The sequence below is a fragment of the Corapipo altera genome, unplaced genomic scaffold (assembly GCF_003945725.1).
Source record: "Corapipo altera isolate COAL_440 unplaced genomic scaffold, ASM394572v1 52, whole genome shotgun sequence".
Taxonomy (NCBI): Eukaryota; Metazoa; Chordata; class Aves; order Passeriformes; family Pipridae; genus Corapipo; species Corapipo altera.
Window position 1 is genome coordinate 2,197,331 of NW_020884930.1, and position 19,659 is coordinate 2,216,989.

The 19,659-nt window shown below is 34.3% G+C and overlaps 1 protein-coding gene across 1 annotated transcript in view; it reads right to left on the reverse strand.

Annotated features, from left to right (window-relative positions):
• Positions 1 to 19,659, reverse strand: part of MMP16 (matrix metallopeptidase 16) — a 173,531-nt gene that overhangs the window by 17,966 nt on the left and 135,906 nt on the right. The window contains exons 7-8 of the mRNA XM_027659111.1: positions 9,088 to 9,226; positions 1,257 to 1,407 (exon numbers count right to left, since the gene is read on the reverse strand). Of these exons, the coding sequence (XP_027514912.1) occupies positions 1,257 to 1,407; positions 9,088 to 9,226 (290 nt within the window). The remainder of the gene's footprint in view (positions 1 to 1,256; positions 1,408 to 9,087; positions 9,227 to 19,659) is intronic.

The following is a 19,659-nucleotide window of genomic DNA, read 5'->3' on the forward strand; positions in this document are numbered from 1 at the left end:
AAAGAAAGTACAAGTCACAAAAGATTCCTACTGTATATACTTTAATAATGTATGTGGAGGTAGAAAAATATGACCTGAAAATGAAATTATATTTTTTTTATAAAATCTACTCCACCATAGGAATCAAATTATTTAGGTGACTTTCTACTTCACTGTGGAAATTGATCGCTTTTAATGATACCTAATTTTCAAACACAACAAAAATTTTACTTAGCTATCTACTTTACCTATTTTTTTTAAAAAAAAAGCTTTAATAATAAAATTTGTTGCAGCAATCTGTACTGTAATAGTACAGTACTGCTAAAAAATTACCAACTGTAGTGTGCTAAATATATTCTATGATGTGCATGAAATTAATTTCTTAAGTGATCCATGAATACTATTAGTGTCTGAGGACTCTACCACACAGTAACAAAAGCAGTTTTAGTTTTAATAATACTAATAGAAGCATCACAGTCATTAATAAAGAATAATTCATCTCTGAGCACACAGAATTTGCACAGTGATACATCAATAAACAAACACAGTATCATACCGAAAACCTGTAAAATCCATCATTCAAATAACTTGCAGGATTTCAAATATTAATGAGTTTTCTCGACATCTCTATAAAGCAGACAAATATTCTTTCCTTTTTTTAACAGACAGGGAAATGAAGACACAGAGACTAACTGACAAGTGCAAACCTTTTTCAGGAATGGAAAAGAACTCAGATTTCACATTTTCTGTGGGGTTTTTTTGGGGGTGGGGTGGGGGTTTTTTTGTTATTAATCATGACTATAACGGTCCCTTCCGAAGGGAACTATAAGCTTCCAGGTTTAGCTGTCATTTCCCTTTTATACCTCATTTTTAAACAGTCATTTTCATTAACCTTAAAAAGATTTGGATCATGCCTTCCCTGCTTATGTGTTAGGGTTTAGAAGTGTGGATAAAAAGAAGCAGGTAATAGTGTACATAAATACATTGCTTTGAATATTTAAGTTTAAATTTGCCATACCTGTGACTTGCCTATTCACTTCTAAAATGCAGCTTTTCTACTGGATATACATATACCCATTTCAGGATACTCACACAAATATAATTTAAGTTATAAGAAATGTGAAAACAGTGTGGCTGTCTATGTGGGAGTAGTTAATTTCATCCACAGAATATGAACTGTTTAAGTGTCTTGACTTCTTCTTTTGAGAAAGAGAAAAAGGTTAACATGTTTAGCTGATATCCACCAAGCTGTTTCCTTGAAGAATTCCTATACCAACCTATCTCCTTTGAAGAAGTAGGTTTTTCCAACATCTTCCCACCAAATTGCTGAATCAATACCATGGGAAGGAATTCCACTTCCAAGTGTTATCAAATCATGAGGATAACCTGGCTGGAGAGTAGTGTCCTTGAAAATCCAGAACTTGTTACCTGTGTAAAAGCATATATATACACATACATATATGTGTGTTAGTCATCAGTACTCTCAGTATTAATACACTCCTAAGAAATAATGAAGACTCCTAAAGGGCTGTAGTAGTGGTTCAGCCAAACATAATGACGTGAAAATTGTTCTGTCACTGCACATGTTGCAAAATTAAATATGCTTTAAGGATACCTTGCATTTATAAAGCATCTTCCCTTCAATAAGCCCACAGAATATTTTTGATACCAACTACATAGTGATCAAAACCAGAATGAAAATGAAGTCCTCTTAAGAGGTTCTGTGGTTGATAATGTAATATATTCACAGAAATACAAAACAATTTTACATTTCATGAGGAAAGAAGAGTGAATTTTATAAGAAAATAAGGTAAGAAAACATTTAAATAAATAAAAATTTTTGACACATTTTCTAGTGTGTTCTAAAGACATACATTTAAGATTCTGAAGTCCCACAGGTGAAAGCCTTTTGTCTCTGAATTAATGGTGGGTTGCCAGTGGCAAGACTTAACCTTTGGATGTAGGTGACAAATCATTCAAAACCACCCAATTGACTTATTACATGATAAAAATACAAGGTAGTTGTATGACTCTAGCTGATGTTAGCACAGCGTCTGCACAAACCTCAGAGTACCCAGGTTAGTCAGGTTACTGTCTCTAACATGAATAATAGCCTAGCGCTTCCTGGACTGCAATGTTCAGTGGCTGAATCCCTACTGTTGCAGTTACTAGATAAATATATTGTCTCTATAGGGGTATGCGTGCCTACAGAAGCAGCTACTGAACCAGTGTTTTATAGTATAGATCCCCCCTGTGGAGAGGATGCTTCCTGTGCTCTGTCTTGGAACTGGACAGCTTACCTCACCAGTTCACAACTCCAGATTCCAAGATTCAGCTTTTGCTGTACCTTCCTAGCCAAGCTCTTTCTCACTTAACACTTCCACAATTATCTCACCTGCTTCATCATCTCATATTAAGCCTATAGTCCAACAATTTCCCCAATAATAGTGTTGTCCTCCTAGTGTCTTCCCAACATACTGTGCCTCCTGTCCTATTCTTGCAACTATCTTCTCCATTTTACATTTTTGTTTTCGTCTAATTCTTCTTCAAAACACACTTCTCACCTGTGTCTTTTCAGCAGAGACTTCTCTTTCAAACACAGACAGCTTTGGCTGAAAAAAAGGGAATAAAGATCCTCATATGCCCCCTAGAAACAGGGAAAAGGGAGCATAATTTGCATTTACGTACTTATCTGAAGAGCTTGCTTTGATGCCTGTCTTCTCTTTGCACTGTCCCACATGGACACTCTCTTCAAGCTAGACTACAGGCTCCATTGTGTAGGAACCATGTGTTTATTTTCTCTTCAAAGCACTATCTTCATCTGTATTTCCAGAAAGCATTGCTATTTTTATTAATAATTATACTGAAGGAGAAGGTACTCTTTTACATCATGTGGACTCATCTGAGTTAAATCACAGAAAGGTCTAGAGAAGATCCATGAATATATTGAATTGGCCTTATTGGATATTTCAGTTTGGTCTATCCATTGTCATTTATGATGATAATATTGAAAATATAAGGGGAAAAATTTGAAAATATATTTTACTCAAATACATTTGGAAAGAGGACTTAAGAGATAAAATCATTGCTGCTTACATTAGTCTTTGTACTTACCTGTAAGGCTAGACTGGCTGTTACACAAATGTAGGAGATTAAGGTACTGTGTTATATAAATATTTTATGAAGAAATGTAATATTACCCCAAAGACGTAGGACCAAGTGTATGCCAGAATCATCAAGAGGGAAAATCTGTAGAAATGTTTCGCAGTTGGTTTTATATTCTAGCTATCCCTCAGTGATATTAAATATTTGTTTAAAGGGAGGGGTTTTTTAATCTCCCTGTTTGTACTACAGTGATTTAAAGCATGTTTTAATTTTATCACAGTGTTAATTAGGAGAGGGGGTATAGTTTCCATCCCTCCCATGCTGGGTTTCCAGAGTTAATTTTTTATCAGCTTCTTTACAGCTGCTTGTCACCCACTTCCAAGCAGAGACACTACAGTTTGATCAACAGATCCATCTTATCCCCCCTGCCAGTTGAAAGAAAAAAGGACTCAAAGAATGAGTAGAAACAGAGCCATTTGAAGTATTAAAAATAAAAGAGGCACAGAGATCTATGAAGAACAGTCATGGAAAACTGATGTCTGTGTTGACCTGAGATTAGGGTTTGTGCTAACCGGTGATTTACCTTTAGTGAAATGCCTTAGAAAATTCATTTACAGGGCTTGATCATGACAGAGGTGAGCATTTTCCATCATTCTCTGTCCCTTCTCCTATGTGGTTTATACTTTGCCAATTCACATAACAGGACATAGAAGGCTTCAGATGTTAATGGCAGTTTCAAATTCAATGATAAGAAAAGTCATGGGTTTTGGACCTTACTGGTTGGTACTTACAGTATGAATACAGATGGCATACAGTGAATGATACTGAGCCAACTCATTTATATTTCAGAAGATCATTCAAAATGACAGCTGTTGCACAGCACTGAAAGGCATATGCTGTGATGTATGCAGTGCCAATACCTTTCTCTGTGTCTCACAAGGAATAAAAGTAAAAGCAATTGTTGTGAGTAGATCATTATCTGCCCTACCACAAGGAGGTAAAATTAACTATTAACAAGATCAGGTCATACCAAAATAAACCAGGGTTGAGCACATACCATTATAAGTGACAACACCACTGAGCCAGGTATTTGTTACTTATTCAGATATACTGAAATAGAAGGAAAGTGTATATGTGGGAACAGACTTAAGAAACTAAAATTCTTCTTCACATAATTTCTTATTAAGAAGCAAATTCTTTCTCAGTAAACTAAGAAAAGGTAAATTTAACTGTATTTCAAGGAGACAGTAGGGCTTTGAGAGCTCTAACATATGTGAGCAAGACCCATTGATGCTAACTAGAGGGAATTTTATTTAATATTTGCTTTAGAAGATATGTTTAGTCTGCTGTAACTGTGTTGATTGTTAATGAGAAGTACTGTATATAAGAATCCAAATGTTCCATCTGGCTGACAGTTTTCACTTTGTTTTTTTGTTTGTTTGGGTCTTTTTAGGTGGTACATTGTTGATTTTGTTGTTTTGGATTTCTTTTCTGCTTAGCTTCTATCCCTCAGTTGGAGTAAGGTGGATGACTATTACTAAGAGGATTTCAGAAAAGTCAGAATGCAATATTAGGAGAAGTTAAAGACGGAAATCAGGTCAAAAAAATCCACCCAACTGTGATGAGAATGAGCTAATTTTATTTCTAACTTATGTTTATGTAACTTAAAATGTATTACAAAGTAATGCTTGTCCGTATGCTTTCATGTAGCTCATGTTCCACTCCCACCAGTAAATAGTTGATACACTCCAATAATTGTGGGTACAATGGAAATAAAGAATATATGAAAAAACCAGAATAGTTAAATTTTTATTCTTTTTATAGGTAACTAATACTTCTTTAGAGTCATAACCAATGTCCACTGTATTTATTTTACAAAGTTGTTTTTTTAAGGTCTCGTTTGTTATTCTCACAGAGAATAAAGCACCACATTTCACGAAGTCTGGTCAACCTTCAGAATGTTTCATCTCTCTGCTTTTCTTCCCTAATGTAAGATCTAATATAATAAGAAGTAGATTGGTAAGGTCACAAACTGAGAATAAAGCAAGTGATAAAAAAGCTAAAATGTCTTACGTTTTGCAATAATACTTTGTTAAATATCAGCACTGTAGGGAAACAATTGAGAAGGATGAACCATGCAATGATTTGAAGTCTCTCAACATCTACCTTTGACATTCTAAAAAATTACTGGAAATAGATGGTACCTGTATTGCTACGCTTCACTTAAAAAAATGAATATTTACTGTTAGATATTCTTCAGACTATTTAACTGCTTACTGACTACTGCAAACAATTATGCAGTTTCTAGCAATTGTAGTTCTTCCTCTATAGAATTGGAATGATAAACAGTTGTGCTTCTCAGTTATCAGAAACTGAGTTTTTTGTTCATATTATTTGCAATTATGATGTATGTGTAGTGCAAGAAGTGTGTGGTATATAATCACTGTGTTAGAGTGGTGATATAAATTCTCAAATTTTTAAAGAATTATATGCAATTGAAATCAGTTAAAATATTTAATATCTAATTCTGAACATTGTTTTTTCCTGTCACCTTTCCTCTTTATTTTGTTTTTTTAAGCAAGGATCAAATGTCTCTCCACTAGTACCCCCAAATTACTACCCATGCTTCCTTTTTTTCTCATTCTCTATTTCCCACATTAAGTTTCTGTCATTTCTCTGTTCCATGATTGACACTATAGTAAATCTATTTTTCAATATAAAACTGTCAGGCCATGGGGTAAGTGCAATTGAAAGTTGTGATGGAGGCACTGGTAGTATGAGTTTTACAGCAGCTTTCTATTGCTACATTTGGTTTACCATGACATTCAACAGCACAGATGGCTTGAAAATTTCATTTTTAGCATAATATAAATTCCCGCAGGTACACAGAATGAATTTTCTCATAAAAAAAAAAAAAAGTATCTTTATAGTGCCATCTTCTTATTAGCATTCAGCATAGACACCAGCAGTGAATAATAACAAGAATGTAAACATCTGGTTTTTATAAGCAGCTATCCACCAGATTACTGTGTACTTTATGAGTATGGTCTGGTCTACTGGAGGCTGATGGGGTCCATCTGGCAGAGAAAGGAAAGAGCATTTTTGTTCATAGGCTTGACAAGATGGTAAAGAGGGATTTAAACTACAGTTGTTGGTGAAGGGGCACCTCAATCCATCCCACTCCTACCAGTGTGATGCCAGTGCTGGCAAGAGATGTCCAGAGCCTGGGGAGAGATCACAGGTCAGCTGCAGAGCACCTGAAGAACAGCACAAAGGAATTCCAGCCACTCCAGCCAGTAAGTCTGTTTTATCTGGGGCATCAAATTAAATGCTTCTACACAAACACACATATCCTGGGGAATAAGCAACAGGAGCTGGAGATGCGCACACAGCTGCAGGGTTGGGGTCTTACTGGCATCACAGAGACATGGTGGCATGTCTCCTATGACTGGAGTATTGGAATGGAAGGCTACAGGCTCTTTAGGAAGGACAGGCAGAGGAGAGGAGGTGGGGATATCATGTCAATGACCAAGTTGAGTGCATGGAGCTCTGCCTGGAATAGATGAGGAGCTGACCCAGTGCTTATGGGTCAGCACTAAAGGGAGGGCAGGAAAAGGTGACATTATAGTTTGGGTCAGAGGAGTGCACAGTGGCATTAATCCAGTACAAGTTCTCTGCTTTCACTCATTCCATTTTTCTATTTTATTCTCTGAATAATGGATTTAAATATTGGCTTAGGTACGTGCTTTGTTAACACATCTATATGCCAGGCTTCAGATTTAAAGCTCGTTCTAGAACTTACTTGTTTTGACCAGTTTTAGACGGGTAAAGCACGCCACTTGTTCATCATCTTAGCAACAATCAACTTCTCTATTTATAGTACCTTTGGGAGGAGGACAGGTGCTCTTTTCCAAGGAAGAAATTTTGTTAGAGATTGAAAGAAACAAGACAATGAATGTTTACCTACAGTCTATTTACATAGACTTCTGTAATCATGTTCCACAAGGTAGATTCTTGGTTAACCTGAGATTCTTGGTTAAAAGGAATTTTCAAGAACAACTATACAAAAGACTCAGCTGAACCTTATGATTCTGTGGCAGTGGACATACATGAATTACACTGATAGACAAACACCACCAGTTAGATATTGCAAATCATGAAGAAGTGACAGAGAAGCAAATTTTTTTAAAAAAAATTGCACAAGGAAATTTGAGGAATTGACTTTGGTAAATGAAGAGACAATACAAATGTCATCGGAAAAATAATGGAAGAAACTTTGAAAAGAAATCATATGGAAAAATACCTGCAGCAGAAAATCCAAGTATCATATGATATCAGCTAGAAGGCATAAAACTAGCTGATCTTAAATCAGATAGCATAAGCTGGGGATGATGAGAAAGGAAAACACAATGTTCTGACAATCCTGCTGCTCCTCCTTGCTTTAATTAATCTTGGTTTAATTTCCCAGGTAGAAAATAGAGAAGTTGCCTCCTCCTTCTGTGGTTTGTTATCTATAACCTACAGACTACTGAGTACACCCATTCCTCTAAGACCTAACAGGAGCCAGTCAGCATTGGGTGAAGAGTTAAATAATGATAAAACATATTTCAAGGTCACTGGGAAGGAAAGAAGATATAAGACTAAGCTTGATCATTTCTGTCTGGAGCTCAGGTAGTGGATCTCAGCATTATCAAGGCTAAAGGCTGGAATGTACAGGGTAGTTCCTTTGCTCTGTGTAGCACTGGTGAGCAAAGGAATATCTACTGAATTATATTTGTATCCTCCCATGTCCTATGGACCCAAAAATCAAGTAGAGGGATGGAGGTACCTTGATCATGACTCCAGTCTTAACAACTTCCCAGAATTAATGGTTTGAAGTTTATTTTATGGCAATGGAAGTAAAAACATACATTGTGTTGAAATCATACAAATAGAAAATGTACTATATGGAATTCAATTTTCCTCATAATTCACATAAAAAATACAATTTCTCTATTAGCAAAACATAAACTTCACTGTAGTGTTATGTAGTGTTTCTGCAAATTATTAAATATTTTTAACATTCCCAAGATCATAATATTTCCAGTGAACTAAATACTATTTCTAACTCCCTGTCAATGATTCAACTTGTAAAAATGAATTAATTTTTGATGTAACAATTAAAAATAATTCTACTTTTTTTGTAATGAGTTAACAAATTAATCACTTACATCACTAAATAGTTGAATAATTTTCCACATATCTGTATATTAAATTTCTTCTTTCTTATCCTAAATTATCTCATAAAACATACTTTACATAATTTGCAAAATTTTGTTGCTAAATATGTATTTATTAAATATATAGTATAATTTGCTCATTAAATCTAAATTAAATACACGTTCGAGAACTTTAATTTTGAAGAACAGCAGATGTCTGGACCAAAACTATGAACAGAATGATGAGCAAAAATTCAATCCATAACGCTTATTTTCTGCAGTTTATGCTTCTTTAAAAATACTAAATACACGTCTATGAAAAAGATAATCATTTTCCCCACCTGAAACTCCTAACATCACTGTTCTTAGATGAAACAAACAGTGCAGTACAGTGAGATATACATAGTAGAGATGCCATTTAAATATTCGAGAAGATCATTTGTTAAAAGGAAGAAAAGCAAAGAAAACCACAAAAAAAAAATAATAATGGAAAGGTGTTCACTGTTGCTTCCTAATCCACATTTTTCAAAAAGGATTTCATCGTAGGTCACTGCATTACTATGTCTTGTATTTATACTTCCAAATTTTTACTGAATATGTAAGAGCAAATAAACTGATACTGTGAAGGATAACCATAAATTAAAGATGTAGTTGTCAAATAAGAAAATGTAACTCATATACTCTTCATTTAGCTACCAATTTGCAACAAGATCTACAAATCATTAACAAAAATAGGCAAGATATGTTTCAAGAAATAATCACAGCCGAAAGTATTACATAAAATTTTACCTTTTTTCTTTCTTACCTTTAAAGAAGACAAAATTCCCCTCACTGTTTTCATAAACTGCATCAATGCTGGGAGGAAGTCCCCTCCAGAAGTAGGTAATCTGCATGGGGTATCCATCCATTACCCTGTTGTTTCTGACCCGCCAAAACCACTGATCCTGGAAACCAAATATACATCTCTTACTCCATTTATATGTGTTCAGATGTTGTCTTGAAAATACTGAACAGCCTATCCTAGCATTTTTAGAACATGACCTTTCGCTGTTTGCAGAACCATATTGTGTTTGCATTCATGTCACATCCACACATTACAAAAGTGTCAGACCTAGTTATTTCCTGAGGTGGGAATAAGCTACACATGTGAATGGTGTGTTTGCTGAAGATAGCCTTTGGCAGAACATACGCAGCTTTGTATGAGATGATGTAACTTTCTCAATTTCACTCCTATAAGAGGCCCAATTTAAAATTTGTGGTCTGACTACAAGTGCTTTAAACTGAACCATAAGCACATGTGTATGCTTAATATAATGAGACTGCAGACAGGCTTAGAAGATCAATAATTCCATAGGCTAATTTTTTTGCAATGGCTGCTAACAGTGAAAGGTTGATAGGTATATGTGTAACATTACTACATCAGTCCAATAAGAACTACAATTTGATGTCAATTTTAGTGTAGTGAAGATTAACAATCTTTCTGTGTGATATTAAATAGAATGGCTAATATTATGGACATATATATATATATTTATTATTATTTATTTATTTATTTATATTTATACATAATAGGTGCTAAATCCAGCTAAATCTAGTTTGTGGTGCACTAGGTGCGTATCAATAAAGATATTGTTGTACCTCTTCAGATCTTATAACAGCAACTGTTTCACCTTATTCAATATTTAGAGACAAAGGATAGGGTAAGCAAGTATTTAACTTCTTACATCTGTGTATCTTTTTCAGCATTAATATTATAGAAAAAAACCCTACTTAAATAATAAAGAACGTGATATTCTGTTAGATATTTGTCATGGTTTTACATGGCAGTTCTTCCTGTATAGGTCAACTTGCCAAGCAAGAGAGATTCTTACAGGAATTGGCACAGCTTAGAGACAAGATGAATACTTTGCAGGAGCAGGTTTATGATGAACTGTATTCATCATCTTTCTAAACCTGAGATCACATCTCTCTTTAATGGTTTATCGTTCCAATGACTTAACAATTTATAAATTTCCACAAAAAACATTAGCCATACAAGGATAAACCAGCTCAATATATATACAAAAATACATCTCAATCATCTGCATAAATGAGTCTAAAATTGAAAGTGTTGCTTTGAGTGCCAGATTTATGAGAAATTTACTATTAAAAAAAAAGTTCAAATAGTTACACAACCTGAAGAAGATATTATACTGGGAAGTTGCAATTGTCTGGAAATAACACTAATAAAAATTCTCACATTTTTTCATGTCTAGGTATTTCATTGCTAGTATAATGCAGTTGCACTACTCTCATCCAATTAGATTCCTGTTTTCAGCTTTCATTTTTGTTTTATTAAAAAATGTATTATAACATTTGAGGAAGGTCAACAAGACCTTCCTTTAGGATTAATTGATTAAATTTCAGTAAGATAACAGGTAAAAGGAGGGGAATAGAACTTGGAGATACAAGTATTTAGGAACTGAAGCATGTGTTCTGAATGCTGATACAGATAATGCTAATTTCTGTTATCTTTTAATATTATTTGGAAGTACTTTTTCATTGAAACAGTAATAAATGTTTGAAATGGGTTTTCTGGTCAGATTTTTTCGGCATCATCAGTCTGGGTATGACTGAGAAAGGTATGACTATGCTAAGTCTCAGTACGCCAAACAGTCTGTTTTGCTCCCCAAACTTCTATAAAACCCTCAGAAGCCAGGGTTTTCTCAGACTGATCTCAGAGATCAGTTATTTATTTTTTTTTTAAATGAACAAACAAGTAGCAAGCTGCATTGATTTGAAACTGCAGAATTTTTGTTACCTGCTACTATCTTCAGTGCAATGGAATATTATAAGCTTGTCTTTCTTCACTCCCAGACAGATAACCCTCTTTTTTTTTGTCTGAATTTTGTTGCAAAAGCACATCTTTGAGAACATTGTTTAGTTGAAAGAAGGAACATACCCGTCTCTCATAAAATGTCCTCAGAAGGACATTGATCAAGTTGAGGGTGCAAAATAAGCAAGATATTTAAAGCTGAGCAAAGGCTAACTACTACTTTGCTGAATACAAAAGGACATAAGTACATGCATAATTGCTTCATTGAATAGAGGTCATAAATGAAATGTCCAGGCTTTCAGGAGCTTCCTGAGACAGCACACATACTCTGGAAAATCTAGATATTGATGCTATAGACAAAGCTTATAACATTCCAGGTTGGCTAATGCATCTCAACATTCAGCTAGTAAACCAAAGCAGATCTTGCAAATCATATTAATGTGTAACAAGGCAAGGATTTCTTTAGTTCTAATGACATCAATAATCTTCTTTTTATCAGACTTAAGCTACATTGTTAAATATTCAATTTCATTCATTGCATTGGTTTGGCTTGGTTTTGATTTTTTTTTTTGGGAAAAAAAGAAATAAAACTTAGAGTAGCAAGTAGTCATTTTGGTTAGAGCAGTACTGCAATGGTAATTGGCTAGTACCATCCCATCATGGTTATCTTGGGTAAAATACCAAAGTGTCAGTGGAATGACCTCAGTAAAGAGACTAATCATGTATTCTTGAAAGAAACGAACACAGATTGCACAGTGAAACAAAATCTGTAAAATCAAGTCAACAAATATATTTTTCTTGAGAATGAGTTATGTTTCAGCGTTAGTGCTTTATGGAAAATATTTGCATGATTTCATTTTGATAACAAGACCAAAAAAATTATATTCTGCAGATTTGGTATTGAGTTGTATGTCAAACTGTATTTCATACTTAATATTGTTGATTTTCAGTATAATAGTGAGAATATTCTTATTCATTCATTTTGCTCAAATTCCTTAGCAAACCAATTATTTTCCCTGCTATCCAATTAAAATCTTAACAATAATATAATTATGGTAAAGCTGGAATGTTTGATTCACGCAGCATGGCCCCATGAATTTGTTTTTAAATGTGTATATATGTGTATATCTATATACAGTAATGTGAATACTATGTATCCATAATCTTTCAACAAGAAATAATTCAAGGTATCTAACAAGAAATTAATTCAGCAGGGTATTAACTGTGTAAACACATCCATCCTAGACTGGCACAGACCTTTTCATCTGAGACAGATTATAGCTCCCCACTCTTTCCTATAGTCATTTTACAGATACTTCCAATAGAATGGTATCTCACATGGTATCATGAAAAATCAGGAATCTTCAAAATCTTTTTTTAAATATGCACCTTGTTACTTCCTGAATTGTACAAAGAAATGAGACTACTTATTCTACTCTAATACTACTAGATTAGTGCTCAGTGAGCTATGTAAGTAGAAATGTCTTGACCAGATTTATATGTCTACAATGTACAAATCTGTTTAGAAATGAACCAGTGAATCTTGCCTAATGAAGCTCCCTCACTGAAACATTCTAAGGTAAGCATCACTTGGTTGCTTATTTCTCTACATTGACTGAAAACAGAACCTAGAAACCTGTCTCCTGTTTAGATGTCCACTTTTCACAAAGTGGACATCCAAATGCAAGCAAAATACTGTTTGTTGCCTACTTTTTGTCTCCTGGGTTCAACCTGTCATAATGCAAAAAACATAAAATCAAAAAGATGACCACATAGGGCCAGATGAGGGTCCATCTAGGCCTGTGTTCTCTCTCCAGTGGAGTCAATAGCAAGTTAACAGATAAGACTTCAACCCTGAAGTGATCAAGCAGTTGGACTAGATGACTATTGTAGGTTCTTTCCAACTGCATTGCTCTACACTACTCTACTGTATCCTGTGATGATAAAAAAAAAAGGGAACATGCAATGACACCTCTCTGATACGCTCCCCCAGCTACCCATCACTTGTAGTTCAGGGACCTCTTGAACCAAAGGTATTAATTTTGTGATTGATAGCACTTGATAGGCTTTAACTCCTTTGGACTCCTTCCTAAACACATGCAAAGTTAGAGCATCCACAGCTACCTGCAGAAATGTGTATAACAATGTAACAACCTTTAGTGTGAAAAGCCATAAGCAGTCCGGAACAGCTACAGCTGCTCACTGGAGTTCAACCTTCATTCACCTGATTTGTTTATCACCAAGATCAGTAGCACTTTAACTGCAAGATCTAATTCAGGGTCTTTGTTGCCTTATATCAAAAACACCTTGTAGATAAAATCCTTTTGATTATTTTCAGGAAAACTCTCTACACTGTAACATATCTGGCCAACATTAAGGGTAGCAGAACTGTGGCTTGAAAGAAGATCTTCCTGGACCATTGACTTTAATGTCTAAATATTCCATTTTGAAGCATAACTGTGAACATAACATACCATATTCTCTGTTCTACAGGATGGAATCCTGTAGACTCTATTTTCCTGATCTATTTTCAGCATATTTACATGACACTGCAATAACCATGAACAATGGGATATTGCTTATCAGTAAGGACCCTACAGGTTTCCACAAAACTAAAATTTTGTAAGTTTATAATTTTAGCATTTTTATGGTCTTATTTAAACAGGTAGAAGTTGGCACAAGATTTGTCAATAGATGTAATTTCAGAGAATCAGCAGATATTTGGAAACATCTGAGGGTAGAACTGAAACTTTGGACCATTTATAAGATTGGGGAAGGTAGGTGTTGGCAGAGGTTGATGGAATAATTTGTTTCTGTAAATTTAATTTTCCTGTCTGACTTTCATATGAACATACTGGACTCAACGATTTTAGACTGCTATAGTTCAAACTCTGGAACTCAAGGAACTCCAACTTGTGGCTGCAAAGCATGCCAAGAATCTTTCTGAAGTATCAGATGGCATAGGCTCTGCTTATAGAAAGAATGCATCATTTCAGCACATATAAGTAAATATATTTATCTCAAACAAAGTTATATTTACCAGAATTTTTATCATCTGCATTTTGGTAAACAGGTCCAATTACTGTAAATGTGTTTTCACAAAAGTTTTACTATTATCGAAATTCAAAAGAGGTACAGTGCAAGAAAAGCATATTGACTCTTAGAAAGCTCTTTCACTCTTGAAGTAAATAGCTTGAAACAGTTTCCCTGGCAAAACACTTAGTGTATTTGTTTATGTTGAATAAACACAATTTTGTCTCTTTTGAAAAACTGTTTGCTTTTCCCACAATGTTAGTTAAATATACTTTTTGTTATTTTGTTTCCCCAAAAGATTAACTACTGTAGACAGGTTGAACACATGACTCGGCAAATGCACTTCAATTCAAAGCTACAAACAGCTACATTGAATGCATAGCTTTTAATTTCTTTCCTTGTTGGCTGGCAAATGGTGCCTTGTAAGCATCTGTGGTTACCCAATTGCTTCAAAAATATGGATCGCTCCTGTGCTGCTGGGATCTGGCATAATAATGGATCATCAAATATTATGACTATAGACATACTAAGTAAATTAAACTTGGACAATTATTCCCAGTTCAAAAAGCAGAACTGAAAAAAAACCCAAACAAAAATAAAAATTTAATTGAAAAGAGAGAAATATCTAAGAACCAGAAAACGGGCATTGAGTAAGGAGAGACTGCAAGTTGTTTCAGAAATGCTGTGATGGATAAAGAGTAACAGTAGAATGAAGAAGCAGAAGCAGTCACTCAAATTGAATGTTTTCAAATTTTATTAAGAAGGGATACTTCTGAGAAAAAAGGACAATAAAGCTTTTTAGACAAAATAAATTTAAAAAAGATTATACATAAATTATTCTGCACTGTCAGTAAATATTTTAGGGTTTTTTTTCAGTGCATATAAAGGGACTAAAATATTGTGTATTGTGTATAATCACAGCAAACACTTTCCTCAAAAAATCACTTCTTTATTAACAGCTCAGGGAATCTTGAATAGTAGAGTTAGAATCAAAGAATCTGGCTCATAATGCATAATTTTCATACTTTACTGTTAGATAAAGTCTCCTCCTAATTTTAGAATATATGATTTAAGGTTTTTTTGTGAAGATTGAGTTAAATAATTTTTCATATTTCATAATATGAATGTTTAAATCTGTACTCCTATGGAAAATTGATTTCAATTTCAGTATTTATTCTCATCTTAAGGAACAGCTTTCAAGTTTCTTAAGGGATACAGCTGATGTGTAGGAGAATTGAAAACAATCTCCAGGTATTTTGGTTCAACCATAATACACACACCAGAGGAGTTTTTAGCACAAAATTAATGGAGCTTTCTTGTCTGAGTATTTAATTTTCTCCCATGTCTCTGGAACAACATTAAAACATTAATTTGATACAAAATGTCTACAGCTATGACCTTTATTTTATACCCAATGAACTCTGTCTACAATTCTGTAATGACATCTGACTCTCTGACTCAGAGGTTCAAATGATATCCACCTTAAACAGAAAGATTCCCCATCTGATGGACATTCTAAAAAATCTAAAAAGAGCTAGAAAGAAATAAAAATCAGAAACACTTAAGGTGGTCCCTTTTGTAATTACTCAGAGATGAAGGTCGGAAAAGATTTAAGGCAGGTAATGAGACAGGTGCAAAACAAAGACAAATTGAAACTGTAAATAATAATATTTTGAATACGATTAGAAAAATGTGTGTGAACACGCAGTAGTTTGTGAAATACCCTTGCATTGTACAGCAAAAATCTGTGAAAATTTCTCTCTGACTTGATGTTGAAGTATATATATATATATATATATAGTTCTGTTAACAATATTCCCTTAACAAGAAGGAATGTTTAATATCTATACCTGATAGAGAAAGAAGTCTTACAATGGCTAGAGTCCACAAGATTATTACTTGGCCTATTGAATTTGGAAAAAAAAAGGGAAAGTAAACATAATACTTCTACCTTAAATAAATGTTAATAAAATACTGAATTGCAATTAATACTGTAGATTAATATTACTGACAAAATACATCAAGGTATCACATTGGGTCTTGTCTTCTCCCACAAGCATACTCTGATCGTGTGCAAAAGCAAGTCTTTGTCAATGTAAGTTTACACATACCCAGCAGCTAAGCTAAGCAAAACAACAGCAGCAGCAGACATTCAGACAAATGAGTAACCTAATTTTTTCCTCATCTGAGCATTTAAAAACAACCCAAAAAAACCAAAACCAAAACAGTGGTAAATAATACTCTAAGGTACTTAGTAACTTTAAATTCTTCTCTTATAGAGAAAGAGTTCCAGTTATGTACAGAGAAAATTACCAAAGGACAGAGCCTGCAGAGACTATATTTAAAGACTATGATTGAGGAGACAATAAAGTTCCCCTACTAGACACCTTTATGGGAGAATTAAGAAACTTCCTGAACTTGGGAAATATAAGGTATAGCTATTGTATCTAAGTCAAAATAAATGGTGAATATCCTTTTAAAAATCTTGATCTAATCTCAAAAGACACTATTCCATATCTTCATCAGTTCATACGAATACATTAGGGAATCTCAGTGCTGGTAATACTGGGCCTGTGACATGTGGAATTAAAGTCTTTGTGCCTACTCATTTGGGGAATTCCACTATTAGTGACATCCATTTTCAACATTCCAAATTTGGAATTTATAACATCTAAGCCAAAGAACATCACTGCACAGAATAGGAAAAAATAAAATTATTTCTAGCAACTTTCTGTGAAATAATTTTCATGGAGCAGAAAAAAGAAGATAGAGTCCAGGGGATTTAAGTACAGAAAAAATATTAGCACAATTCAGCCATGAGAAGGACTGCTGAAATAATTTCTCTTTTCTGTTTTGCCTTTTTTTTCCCCCCAATACAGTATTTGTAACGAAATGTATAGATGAACCCTACTTCAGTTCATACTTAATTCCACAGCAGAAAACAATTGACTCAATTTACACTGGAATCAGACATTAAATAGCTGCTACCGATCTAGCTCATTTTAGGAAACAATTAACTAAATTGACTATTCTATACACACATGGAATACTTTAGCTCAGCTTATTATTAAATGGATTCACGTACAGAACAAACAAAGCTGCTTTAAAACTAACAAGGTCTATTATCCATTCAGTAACAGATGGATGTACAATGAATTGAAGACGATTTATTTGAACTTATAGAAATAATTAATCTTTCCTAATGTGTTTGAGACAACAGTATGGTCCTAACAGGGTAAAAATGTGGTCTGAGAGCAACTGTGGGAAGTCAGAGTGTTTAACACCGCACAGGAAAACTTCAGCACTTCCTTGTTGAGATTCTGAACCTCTTGATAATCTCCTCACTATGAGGTGACATGAGACCAGCCCACTGGATTCAAAACAAAGAGTAGCAAAAACATCACCAAGTGCTTGTTCTGTTGCTCTCTTACTTTTCCAAGCAAGGAATTTACTTCCTTGATGCAATTTATTAAACACTGTTAATTACCATTGTTGGTACCTAATCAGGCACTGAAGCACTCCTACAGACAAATTAAAAACATTGTTTGTTATGAATTTATTCTTTTCCTTAACAACATGTTAAGGCTAACTAACACCATGAACAAAAGAACTAACTGCTATGACTCAGCATAGGAGCAAGTGAAAATGGTAAATGGCAAGTGAAAATGGCAAATTTATCCCATTGTTTATAGTAAGTGCTAAACTGAGCTTGCTTTACAGAATCTGTCTTCAGCTAAGCTGAAGTTCGCTGGTGTAAATACATTTTCAAGAGGAAAAACTATCTAGTGATTTTTTCTAGAAAATCTTTGCTAAGGACTAGGAATTTTTCTATTATGTGTTCTTATCTGCTGTTCCGTTTTACTGACAAATTAAAGGGATCTCAAGTAATTTATTCAGGGTCAAAAAAATGGCACTGTTTATATTAAAATCTGCCTTCTTGGCATCTTTTTCTGAGTCCTAACTATCGGCCTCTTTCACTCATTTGGGATATGTGCAAAACTGTTTTTCATTGCTCATGCTGAAATCTGTAGTCACGCTTTTTTTAAAAAAACCCAAATAATCCAGAAATTAGATTTCAAAGATTAGGGAAACATGAAAAAAACCCCAAACATTTATTTTTCTAAAGGACTCAAAGGGTTATGGCATTCCATATGCACTCTGACTCTTTTCACAAGAGAAGCCTCTTATTTTCCTTCCTCATTTATAAATTGCTGTACAGATCTCCTTCATAGACTGCACATACAACAAAATTGCAGTGTGCAGTCTTGCTTATCTGACGTCTGGGTTATGCACCAGGAAAACAGGATGTATCAAGAGATAAACTATGATTGAAGATGGAGCAAAAGTACCTCCTTTACATTTAACACCAAATTCTAAAATATGGTAAATCAGCCAAAACATTGGCAATCCCTCTGAAACTGCTCCTGGTTTTTGTAGTAATTTCAATAAAGTACTACCAGCTGTAGTTGAGTATTCTCCACTTATATCGCAGTGACAGATCCAAGATGCAGAATTTCTAGTCCTTTATTTTGTCTTTTAATTTCTTTCTTTTTCTATTATTTTCCTTCTTTTTCTCTAATACATACTTTGGCCATTTGTTCAGGGTCCCAGTGCTGGCAGAGGGAGCTGCAGGGCGGCCTCCATGAAGAGAGGCTGGGGCTGACCTGTGCCTGGTTCCTCCAGGGCATAGTTTAGCCCCTCAGCAAAGCTAATGCCTCTGTGGTAACACATTTAAGAAAGGGAAAAAAGCATGGCTCCCTACTCAGAGGGGGTTTTTTATATTCAAACCACTTTCATGATCAATAGCAGATTCAAGATATTTCTGATTTTTTTTTCCAATTCGAAATTACTGAATGTCTGACAACAAGTTATACAAGAATTCTGCAGTCCCTCAACAAGTTTGAATAGCACCCATTCATTTTTTAAACTATATTCTGAAAATCATTCTTTTGTGCAAGATTTTTCTCATTTGAAGGATAACATTCATTATTCAGCTATCTCAAATTGGTGTTATTTTGTCTAAAATCATCAACACAGAAAGATAAAACTATTCATATTTTTGGAATCATAGAATCATTATGGTTGGAAAAGACCACTGTGATCATCAAGCCCACCCAACTTTCAAAAGAATGCCACCATGCCTAGTAAATCATATAATGAATATATCTGTGAAGTTTATTTTGTGTGCCGTGTGTTGAAATTTTCCTAAATATCATGAGTATTGCAAGGTAAATATGAAAATAGTGCACAAAACTGTGAACTTACATTACCTCTTCCTAAACAACATATAACAAAATATTCAGCCAAGTACCTAATACCGTATGACTACCACTTCAAGTCATACTACCACTTAGTTCTTCCTGGAAAATCTTCCACATAGAAACTTGTCCGCCATATCTATTCAGATTACAAGTATGACAGATACAGAACTTGCACTATGGTGCAGTTTGAGGTGATATTGTCTTTTCTGATGTATCCCAGAATATATATATATATATATATATATATATATATATATATATATATATA